General features: G+C 40.3%; 1 protein-coding gene across 1 annotated transcript in view; it reads right to left on the reverse strand.

The window, feature by feature from the left end:
- The window catches only part of PKHD1 (PKHD1 ciliary IPT domain containing fibrocystin/polyductin), a 267,005-nt gene that overhangs the window by 90,425 nt on the left and 164,324 nt on the right, over positions 1-12,256 (reverse strand). Inside the window, exon 51 of the mRNA XM_042803457.1 lies at positions 7,133-7,270. Coding sequence (XP_042659391.1) covers positions 7,133-7,270 — 138 coding nt within the window. The remainder of the gene's footprint in view (positions 1-7,132; positions 7,271-12,256) is intronic.

The raw sequence follows: 12,256 nt of genomic DNA on the forward strand, positions 1-12,256 counted from the left end.
GTGAAACTAAGCAGAAAAGCTGACACAAATGGGTAAAAAAAATAAAAAACAACATTAAAGATACAAGCTAGCAAAGTCAGCAGTAATTTGGAAGTGACGAATTAGGAAAAAAAGTGAAGAATTAACAAAATATAAGATGACAGGTCTTGAAAAGGTAACGTTCTCTCTGTGAATGGATGGAGAACAGAGGAAAACAAAGGCAAAATATGAGTAAGGTCTGAGATATGCACATTCACTTAGTCTAAATACAGACCTACATAATGGCTCATGAAAATGAGGATATGGAAATGTCAACTATCTCAATTTACTCATAAGGAAATACAAAATAATTAATGCACATAGGACACTGGGGCTGGATAAGTTTAATCACCTCACAAAGTTACTGGCATATGAAATCACACATCTTGTAATAAGCCATTTTGTTAAAACTACCAAGTTGTCATAAACACTGGAATCATAATCTTTGCAACACATACGTGATACAACCACATATTTGATCTTTAAGTGCCTGTCTTTGAACATTGAATGTGAAAACTTGAAGTTACTTACTCCACTTTATTGTGATGAACAAGTCCTACATAAAATCACATCTAACTGTCTAATTAGCCATCCTTCCCATGAGATGTATAGAAATGGATCCCACTTCATAATCCTACTACATCTGGAAATGTTACCAATTGGATGAGCAATGTGGTCGATCATAAGGTGAGATAATCAGGCATTGCTGACAGACCACCAGAAAACAGCTAATTGCAAGCAGAAGCTGGCAGAAGTGTCTGGTGAAATGTGCAGAAAAGGTCAGGAGGGACTAAAGAAAACGCATGCAGAAAACAGGCAGAGTTTCCTCAAACATATGTTCCTCCAACTGGAAAGTTTATCTGGAATTTGAAGGGTTTGCTCATCTGTCCAGATACTACACATATCTGCTAGCCTGAGCAGTGCTCCTGAGCACTCTGGATACCTCAGGTATTTCTTCAGTGCAGACACGAGTCAATTTGTCGGTGCGTATGCAGCAACTGTGCAACTTCCGATGAGATGGGCTTTCTGCACAGGTGCTGCATAGTCAGTTTGTGCCTTCACTGTCTGTCTGATGATAGATGTCACATCAAATGGCCTCACTGCAGTTGTGTGACCTTTTACAAAGGGTATCTAAAGCTGACATTCTTCCAGGGAGTGCTGACACCACAATGCATGCACTACACAGTGCAAAAAAGCTGCATATATGATAATCCTATGTATAAGAAACAACCTATGCTGCTAATAAAGTCACCACTGATGACATATCTTCTTGAAGAAGGGTGAGGTCCAGCTGCTTAGATTGCAACACAGATCTTGTAATGCAACGGTTGCAGCTGGTTCGTAATCTTTCATCAGGTCTAAACCTACTATGCAAAAATAGGAAAAATAAATGCAAGAACAGAGAGAAAGGTGTGTTTTTTCTATTCAGATTTTCACTTATTCTGGACTGCAGCCTGGATTTAGTTTGCTGTTGAGTTTCAAAAGCATTTTCCATTGTTTTCATATTTCAGTTCTATTCCAGATGTTCTTCCTGACAGTCTTTTATAGTGGTATTTTTTCCTTTTTCCATAGCAAACCCCATTCAATTCTTTCCTAGAACAGTGGGTGTTTCCTCCCTTCTAGCCTTTCCTTTCTTTACAACATAACACTCTGCAACAGCTGTTATACATAAGAGCAAGGAAATCTCTGAGATAAGATCCCCTACCTCCCATTGCAAATAGACTTTGCTGTGACAATCTCCAATACCAGCTCTGTGTTTCCTGAATCCAAAACTTCTTGGATTCAGTCAGCTATTTTGAAAATTGTGGTATATTGTCACCAGAAAGTCTGAAGAATTTTTATTCATGGTCAATACACTGCTGGATGGTCACCTAGTGTTGCTTCTCCTTCCCAAGCTGTTCCTTCAGGTGTTCAGACTGCACTCTGGAAAGAAGACTGTAAAAGCAGCCCGTAAACAGGAAGACATCACATAGGTTGTCTCTTACAGCCTGTGCCACCAAATAAACAGTAGGGATGAGAGACAGACACCTGTGGAGTAAGAACCAGCAACCAGAACTGAGAGATGAATGTCCAAGGAATAAGAAGTGAGACACACAGAATGGGATTCGGCTGCCTAAATATAGATGTCTAATGCCATCTGAGTGTCCTAGTGCCCTCCAAATCCAATATGTGAAGTTGGCAGATACAAGACAGGGCTCAGTGACAGAACAGTGGCTTTTTAAGCAGAAGATGGAGGCCAGGTGGGAAACCTGAGGGTGCCCAAAGTGTTACAAAATCCTTATAGTTAAGCAACTGAATGATATTTCCAGGGAGATTCATATACCTACATCCAGGTTTCTTAATGCAGATTCTTCCATGTTCTCTGGCTGCCTGAGTTAACAAAGATCAGACAATACAGTACAGACTGCAATTTGCTCTAGATACCTGTATCCACCAGTCTCACTGACTGCAGTGTCTTCACTGACTGTATTGACTAGATCTCTACTGAAACAGCCAGCTCATATGCTAATGTCCACATTACATGTAAATTTGGGTGTCTTAAACATGTGAACCAAATCCCTTCCTTAGATGGTATGATCACTCCGTGCTTAAGAAATTGGCTGGATGGTTACACTCAAAGAGTTGCAGTCAACAGCTCAATGTCCAAGTGGAAAGCGGTAATGAATGGTGTTCCTCAGGGTTTGGTGTTGGGACTGGTGCTGTTTAACATCTTTGTTGGTGATATGGTCAGTGGGATCAAGTGCACCCTTAGCAAGTTTGCCAATGACACTGAGCTGTGTGGTGTGGTCAACATGCTGGAGGAAAGAGATGTCATCCAGAGGGACCTGGACAGGCTGGAGAGTTGGGCCTGTGCAAACCCCATGAAGTTCAACAAGGCCAAGTGCAAGGTCCTGCCCATGGGTTGAGGCAGTCCCAAGCACAAATAAAGGCTTGGGGTTGAACGGGTTGAGATCAGACCTGTGGAGAAGGACCTGAGGGTATTAGTAGATGGAAAACTATGAGCCAGCGACATGTACTTGTGGCCCAGAAAGCCAACCACGTCCTGGGCTGTGTCCAGAGCAGTGTGGCTATAGCAGGTCAAGGGAGAATATTCTCCCTCTCTACTCTGCTCTCATGAGACCCCACGTGCTGTACCCAGCTCCAGGGCCCCCAACAGCAGAAGGACCCGGAGCTGCTCGAGCGGGGCCAGAGGAAGCCACGAAGATGCTGGAGGGGCTGGAGCAGCTCCCCTGGGGGGCCGGGCTGAGAGAGTTGGGGGGGTTCAGCCTGGAGAAGAGAAGGCGCCGGGGAGCCCTTCGAGCGGCCTCCCAGGGCTTAAAGGGGTGACAGGAGAGGTGGGGAGAGATTCTTTATCAGGGAGTGTAGGCATAGGATGAGGGGTAACAGTTTTAAACTGAAAGAGGGTAGATTCAGATTAGATGTAAGAAAGAATTTCTTCATTGAGAGCATGGTGAGTCACTGTCACAGGGTCCCCAGAGAAGCTTTGGCTGCCCCTCCCTGGAAGGATTCAAGACCACAAGGCTTGGAGAAACGTGGTCTAGTGGAATCTGTCTCTCTCCCATGGCAGGGGGGTTGGAACTAGATGATCTTTAAAGTCCCTTCCAACCCAAACCATTCTCTGATTCTATGATTCTAAGATCAGTTAAAAGAAAGCAAGTGGCTTGGAAAAAGTAAAAAGCAAACAGAGGCTGAGAGATTAATCGAAGGGGGTGCAGATGGTGCAGTGAACTTTTCAAACCACTTTTTCTATGATCAGGGATGAAAAATTGCTCTCTACATCAACAGTATACCATTTTCATGCAAGTTGAATAGTTGTGTATGGATGTTGTGTGAGTGCAGCTGGGACTCATCTCACAGCTAAAGAAGATGTGACCCACACAATAGAGGTATTGGAGAAGTTGGAAAAGATAGTCAATTGGTGAAACTCACTTGTGCCCTAATTGTCATTATAAGGCTGAACATTAATCATAACTAACATATGGCCATTTCATGAAGTACAGTGATTTACCCTTTGGGAAGTCAATATGGGGGTTCTTACTAGTACTGAAAAGAAGGGGAATTAATGTATTAGAGCTCTTACCACAAGCAAGATAAGAGACATCAGAAATGTCTGGGGTTTCATCTCCAGACAATCAAGCCATGAGCTAATGATGACCTTAGGCTTCTTGCCTCAAATGAGTGACATGACTGACAAACAGCCATCATGCGATATGAAAAAAAAAGAATGTGACAAGTTGAGACTAAAAAGAGAAATCCTATCTGGATAATTACTTGGTGAATTCTACTATAAAAAGCAAAAATAGCCTTCCAGCAAAGAGCAGCTGAGTACAGTGGAATTCAGGATGAGTCCAACAGATCAATTTGTGTAAAACAAACTTCAGCATTTTCTGCAGCCTTATCAGGAGCTGAGCACTTTGTTCATCAGTGGAACAGGGCATCTTCTGTGCATACCAACTGTGTTTTAATGCTGACTTATGGGTTAAAACGAATGGAACCATCCTAGCCGAGAACAAAAAAAAATCTTCTGAGATGTTTAGTTCAACATTTCTTTTCTTTTACTGACACAGGTGTGCTTGTGATATTTAGAAAATCACTTAATCTCTCTGAACCACAAACTCTCCTTCTATAACCTGGAAAATAGTTAATATTTTTACAACATGGCAGCACAGGGAGGTAGAAGTAAATGGTGTTTCTAAAATGCTATTGCAAATATCACCATCAAAGAGACTTGAAAGTTTAAGTGAAAAAGAGAAGATCATTATCTGGGAGTTAGGACTACTAGAGAAGTAATCACAAAGTCTCTTAGAGTCTAAAAAGACTGAAGAACTAGGAGCACCTGGAAAAATTACTGTGGGAATAGATCCACACATCTTACTTCTGGGTTGTCCAAGACATCTGACAAAGTTCTTGCAACCCTTTGTGGATATTTAATCATCTCACATCTCCCAATGATTTTGTTGATCACATCTCACATTGGATTGTGGTCATTCATTGAAGAGGAAACTGATGACAGACCCTGCAGGATCAAAATTGTCCCAAGAATTCTGATATCCCAGATACCACTGTATTTTCTCATCCCAGTTTCCCTTAAAATTATTGTTTTAATAAAATTAATGAGGTTCTTGTTGATGTTTTATAAGCTCCAATTTTAAACTGATTTTTTTTCCTTTGTTATATATTTCTCATCATCATTTAGTTCCTACATATTTATAGCCTTGTTTCAACCATCTGACTGTTTTTTCCCTGCAGATAAGATGACAAGTGATCTGAAGGACACTAAAGTCTGAGTAAAATTTGTTTCTAGAACTTATTATTGTTCTCTAGCAATTTAAGTATTAAAAAAATACTTAAAACCTATCAGAAAGTCTTTGGCCCAGGCTACTGAATTAGAAGCAGTGTCATGTGACCAAAGATTGCTATGCTGAAAACAGGGCATGGAGAATTTACACAACAGGGAGGACCTGGGGATTTGGCTCACATGATGTCAACCTCAGATCCTGCTCAAGCAATGTTGAATGCTGATGTCCACCTCTATTAAATCTGTGTACTAAACTGTCTCATTATCTGTTTTGTGTCAGGATTTCTTTAGGGTGTGGTAGAATTGGACAGATGGGCTTCAAAACCTTCCTTCAGGCATGGAACAGTCAGGACTGGACAGATGGGCTCCAAGAAGTTACCGTTAGGCCTCAAACACATGGGAAGAGAAAGAAGAGGAGAAAAAAAAAAAAAAAAAAAGCATGCAGTCCCAGTTTTATAAACAAGCAAAGAAGACAGTATATGATGTGGGAATCTTGCAGAGTCTTTACCCACCTATCATCTCACAGCTGAAAGAAAAGCAAGGATAGCTCTCCAGAAGATGCTGGACTATGATTCAACAGCTGCAAATACCTGTTAGGCTTTTAATATCATTACTACTCACAGATGTGTTGGAAGGGAGTATGTGCAGCAAAGAAACATCTCAATTTTTTTTTTTAATAAGTGTTTTTAGCAATGAACGCATGCTTTTTCTTAAAACCAATATGAAGGGATACTTAAACTGCAAAAGAGTATAAGAAATGACTGAGACTTTTAAGTATATATATATATATATATATATGTATGTATGTATGTATGTATATATATTAACCTCCCAGATTAGGTTTTCAAACCTCTTTTTCCAAAGAAAAACACCAGACAGTGAAATAACTCTTTTGGCCAGTACTGTATTAACTAAACAGTCCCTTGAGATTAACAACAAACAAATATTGGAACAGACTTCTTCAGGAGGTGATTACACAAACAAATTCTCTCTTTAAAGTTCATGAAACCAATCTTTAGAAAGGTCAAAACGTGATCAACAATGTGATCCCAGGGTCCTAAGGATTCCTGTAAGTAAATACAATGCTTGGCTTCAGGAACCTTGATATTTAAGGGGAATTATGTGAGTAATTACTTCTGTGTGGAAAACCACCAATCCTGTCCACTGAAAATAAGGTGAAACAGCTTCAGTGACATTGGGGACTCTGAAACCACTAGGAGTAGGGTCAAGGTGGTACCTCCCTGAAGTTCTGGTGGCTCATTCGTACAGAGAGATGAGAGGAACAAATGTGCTGAATCCAGCTGTGTCAGATTCATGCCACAGCAAAATTTCCAGGCACTCTGGGGATTCTCCATGACTCTGTTTATGTTGGCTTTAAATACTTCTATGTCACCTAGAAAGTGTCTTACTAATGCCCACAGACACCAGGCACTGCCTGAACACTAAGGTAGATCCTGCCCTGAGAAATCACTGTCTCATAAAGCAACCCCACATGAGGTAGGGAGGATTTTTACACATACCAGATAAAATCTCAGCCTCGATGAAAGCAGGAATATTGTCATTAGCTTCAGTGGGGCAAAGATAACAGTATTTGTAATATGTTGCTATTAAATGAACAGGTAATTAACTCTAGTGGATAATCATTGTGCTTAACGTAGATTCTGGGTGTCCACACTGCAGATATCCAGATAGCTATGGAGCATTAGGATGGCCAGTATGTTTATAGTAACACTATACAGTCTTTCCTCCCACTTTCTCTGTCTATCAAGAGCAGAAATAAACCCCAGGCATCCAGAAGACCGGCTGCTCACTTACCCACTTTCAGCGTACCCCCCACCACCACGATACAGGCTGCACTCAGGACATTGCTGGAGTTGCTGGGGAACTCGAGGGTCCCCAGGATGTAAAGGCCTCTCAGAGGGGGAAGAGCCATATCCACCAGGATGGTCCTGTCTGAGAAACAAAGTAGAGTGTTGTTTAGAACAATGGCAGCCTACCAACACTACTTGCCAAAAAGTGTGGCATGGAGATGAACAGTGTTAGCTTTGCTTGAATTTTGCTTTATTTAAATTGGTTTTGCTTAGAACTACTGAGCCAGGGCTTGTGTGTTTGTGCAGCATCCACAAACGGATCTTCTACAGCTGAGGCTCCATGGTGTGGCTTTAATCTGATAAATGAATAATAACATCATATTTACAATTATATTGTTGCATGCTTAAGTTTCATCAAACATTGCTTGAACCTTTGAGAATGCATGTGAAGGGCAACAAATTAGAGATGTGTTTGTCTCACTAGATGAATCTGGCTCTGTTTATGAAAATAAATCTTGATCACCCAATGCAATGAACTAGGACTAAGTTAAGCTGTGTCCAGACAGCATTTTTCCCTTATGACATGGAAGGGAAAAAATACGGCAGTGTCAAACAGGTGCTTCATGGCACAAAAAGCCTGCAAGTCCCCACCTTGTTACCAGCAGTGATCAGGGTGACAAGCTGAAACCACATGCCATAAACTACCTTCAGTGACACCCTGTCACTGCTTTTCCCTCTGCAGTTTGTCTTTGCTCTCTCAGATTTTCCTTATAAAAACCTACCTCTTCCTCACCAACCAAGAGGAAAGCTTTGCTTACATCAACTCCATCTGCAGGAAGCCAGACTTCTTCAATTCTGTACTCAGAGGACTACTCATTCCCTACTAATAAATTAGTTAATTGTGACCAGGGGAAGCACCATACCCTTAGATCTTCAAGGACCAAGCAAGGAGCATATTTTTATATTGCAGAACAGAACGGGGACTGTTGTGGATTGAGTGCAATGACAGCAGTCACTGCTGCTTCCTAAAGCTGCAAGTCTACAGCCTGTGAACCTTTTAACTGCTACTTAAGCTTCCCAAGTAGGACATGAGGAAGGATGTAAATGGTGTATTGTTTAGAGGTATCCCAGTGCTCAGAGGTGAATACAACCCTCAGGACACATCTAATGCTCTCTGATGTCACTAAGAGCTTTTCAGTTGATTGAACTGGAAAACAGATCAGGCCCTTAAACTGTGGTTTCCATCTCCTCTCCTTATTGACAAGAATAACAGTTTCCAGGTATGGTACATCTCTGGGTCAGTGGATGTCCCTGGAAGAAGGAAAAGCAAAGTATTTCCTTAACAAAGTGTTCAATGAGATGAACTAATTGTGACTTTCATAGAAATACCTTGTAGAAAATTAAAATCTTCAACGTAATGACAGCTTCCAAATCCTACCCAGAGATTTGTTATAACTTATCATTGATCTCACATACGTTTATGGCGAGGCATAGATATAAAAACCAGGAGAAATTAAGGAACACACATATTTTTCCAATTGATTTTGTCAAAGCGGTGAGAATGTGCCACTTTAAACAGTCTTGGTGTGTAACATAGATAGATCCATGAAATTACTTGGGAAGTGGATCAGCTACTTCGCAGTTTTGTTTTTGCCTCTAGCCATTAGAAACTGTTTTGGTTGAAAACACAAATGGCCACACAATAGGTAGCACAGGGAAAGTCCTTTCCCCAAAAATATGTAGAGTTGATTCAAACCATTTATCAGAAAGGTTTAAGAATTTTTCTAAGCCCTGTTTGCAGGAAACATAATCAAAACCTATATGAAATACACTCAGAAGCAGACTGAAAAAATGTGAGTAGGCTGCCCTTAATAATAACATTTCCTATTTTTTGACTCTTTGGATTTTCAGCCCTGAGGTTTCACAGTTTCAGGAGAGAGAAAACTTCTGCATGGTCTGGGGTCCTAGGTCTGCTTGCAGATTTGTTTGTCTCTTCTACATACATATTCCTACTTTATCCCTGTAAATAAATCATCCATTTTTTTAAAATTCTTTATCTATGAACATCAGCAAGGGACACCCTGAAAGCCCAGGACCTCTGTTCTCAAGGACTACACCAAGTACTGCAGGAACCCATGCTTACTCTGAACACCTCATCTCAAAAGAAATTCCCTGCATCCTTGGGCTGAAGCATCTTTCAAGCATGCAAAACTTTCACTGAATTCAGATGCAGTAAGTCTCTACATAGCAAGGGCAATCTTTTTTTTTTTTTTTTTTTTTTTTCCCTAAATCTCATACTGTTAGCACTTGATACATTTTTACAGGCATGAAGAAACTCCTTTCTATAATCTCTTTACAGGACAGGTATAGTCCAATGCCCTGCAGAGCTGAGGAGTGAAGGCACAGTATGTGAGAATATGAAACACAGAAGAGAATAAGGGGTAGGATGTTGTTAAAATGATATCTCTCAGACAGAAGGGGAATCGAGTTTGTGAAATCACAGCTCAAGAATGTGGCAAAAAGCTGCAGTTGACAAAGGCCATAAGTATATTCATCAAACACAGACTGAAACATTTTTACAAGGAAAAGAAGAAATGCTCCTAGGCATACCATTTATATGTCAAGTTTCAGTCTAGAACAGATATTTTTGCTGAGTTGCACATCTTTCTAAAAAAAGGTTTTATAAAGGAAGTGCTGACTACTCTGTAACTGTAGCATCATGTATGTGAGCCTTCAAACACAGGGGTGAGCAATTCCCCTATTCAGAGATATCTCTGCAAACCTATAGTTTCCTCAGTTTAAAAGAACCACACTCTGGGGTGTGATGTTTGGGATGTGAAGTCCTCGGAGGGTGAAATGTTGTTCTGTAGAAACTAAAGAACACTCCTTTGAGGAAAAGTCCTCCCACACCTGAGGAGAAAAGCAAACAGATTCAAAGGAGACTTCCTTACATGATCCTTACAGAATACACTCATTTATATAGTAGAGGGAGATGATAACTAAACAGTTATAATCATAAACTTTAGGTCACTGAGTTTAAGGGATTTACCTTCAGAAAAAGAAAAGCTGGACTTGTTTTTCTCCCATGAAGACATTCATATAATGGCAAGCAACCACTTTCAGCAAACCATAGTTTGAGCATAAAACAGTGCTACATTTCATCATATATATACTTTCTTCAGACAAAAACTCACAGGTATGCCACAGTCATAATGTTCAAATGTACAATACTGAGAAGTCATTAATGACTCCAGCAATGACATAAAATGCCTTTGATCAACTGCATCACTATATAAAACACCATAGCATGCCATTGAATGGAAATCAGGCACAACAGAAGAGCTATTATATGAGATACAGTACTCCAGCATTCATCTCTTCAAACAGAAAAGGTTCAAAGAAAATCAAAATCAGAAAATGAATAACAGAGTGAATTCCACCACTGGAAAAAAAAATTAAAAAAAATAAAAAAATAAATAAAAAAAAGAAGAGAGAAATTGCCAGAGGCTACATGATATCATATCAATACTCTTCAAAACAGCATTCCATTGCCTGGAATTATAACACATTCTCTTTCCATCCAGAGCAGGCTGCTTCAGGAGTGTGTCACACTGAAAACCATTAACCAAAGCCTTGAATATCCAAGGGCTTGAGAAGCTAATGCCACTGCTGGCCACAGAATAGCATGACTAAACTCATCCAGCTTGTTTTTCAAGGTGATGTGACTTCTGAAGACTGATGCATTGAGAGGCCCTTGTGGGATGGCTGTGGCTCTGGAGGATGAGCCTCCGGAGATAAAAGCACAAGCTGTTGGAGCCTGAGTTAAAGATTTCCAGCTGTGGCTGGAAGAGACTTATATCTGCTGGGGAGCCAGACACTGAGAGGACTTGTAACACACCAACACTAGAAGTCACTTTAACATGAGGGACCTACCTCTGTTGTAAGTAAAATCCATCCTTTTACAAAGAAGTCTATGAACTCGTAAAGTTTCACCAATATTTTCAAAACGGGGAAAACCCAAAATAATTTAACACACAACCCCAATTTTCAAGCCCTCCAAAAATGTCAAGCAGACACTGAGCAGCAACACAAAAACCTGGTTTTTAAAATGAACATTTTGCTAATAGAGCTGTTTTCTGTGTTTTCAAGCTTTCCTGAGTCCAGCCCATGAGGCAGTCCTAGTGATGTAATTTTGCTTATTTTGTTAAATAAGCAAATTGAAACCTTCATTAGCTAAGTTTAGGCAGTGCCCTAGTTCTTCAGTGAACTCTGGGAATCACATTCATTCAGAAATTTCAACAGTTCCAGGCTCAGACCAAAGTCTTCCCCTGTCCTTCTCCACACTAGAAATGATCACTAAACATCTACTATTTGTTTTTATAAGACTCTAAAACTGTTCTTTGGGGGCTGAAAGGAATTACTCAGTAATGCACAGCATACCAGAAGTAGGCCCATGGCTTGGCTTGGCTTGGTTTTCAACCTGAAAATCATTATGGATGGTTCCCAGAAGAGAATTAGAAGCAACTAAAAGTCAATGAAGAGTGAGATACAACTGCATCTTGCCAGGATTGAATAGCAAAAATTTATTTTGGTGTGTATAGCAGCACAAAGTTTTTCTGTAGCCATGTAGAGTCATTCTGAGTTTAGCAGGGTATGCATGAGCCAGTGGAGATGGGAAGGGAAACATCCATAAAATCTTACAATTAAACATATATTTTAAAATTGTCAATTTCATTTGAGATTTTGGATCTAAGCAAGACGTTGACTTTCTTGTTACTGGAAACTCACATACACACTGTGTCAGCAAAGCAAACTGTGACAAACGGACAGAAAATCATCTTGCCTACCTACATTTTAGGTGTCTTCATTTGAGCAACAAACCCATTGCCCTTATCACACCAATGATGAAAATGACTCCCATTTAAGACCCTGCACTCTGTTGACTCACACTGCCAATAAATGTTTCAACACCTCCAAGCCAGCAAGAATTAAGAGAGAAGTAAAAAGAAAATAGAGGGAGAATGATCAGAAAAGTCAGGCATGCAACAGAGCAGTGCTGTCTCAAAATAGATCAGGTGATAGACAGCTTGTGTTCATGTTTTTGTCCATGTTCTTGGGCTAAAATTGA

Source organism: Tyto alba, unplaced genomic scaffold, assembly GCF_018691265.1.
Source record: "Tyto alba isolate M040663 unplaced genomic scaffold, T.alba_DEE_v4.0 Super-Scaffold_40, whole genome shotgun sequence".
NCBI classification, from domain to species: domain Eukaryota; kingdom Metazoa; phylum Chordata; class Aves; order Strigiformes; family Tytonidae; genus Tyto; species Tyto alba.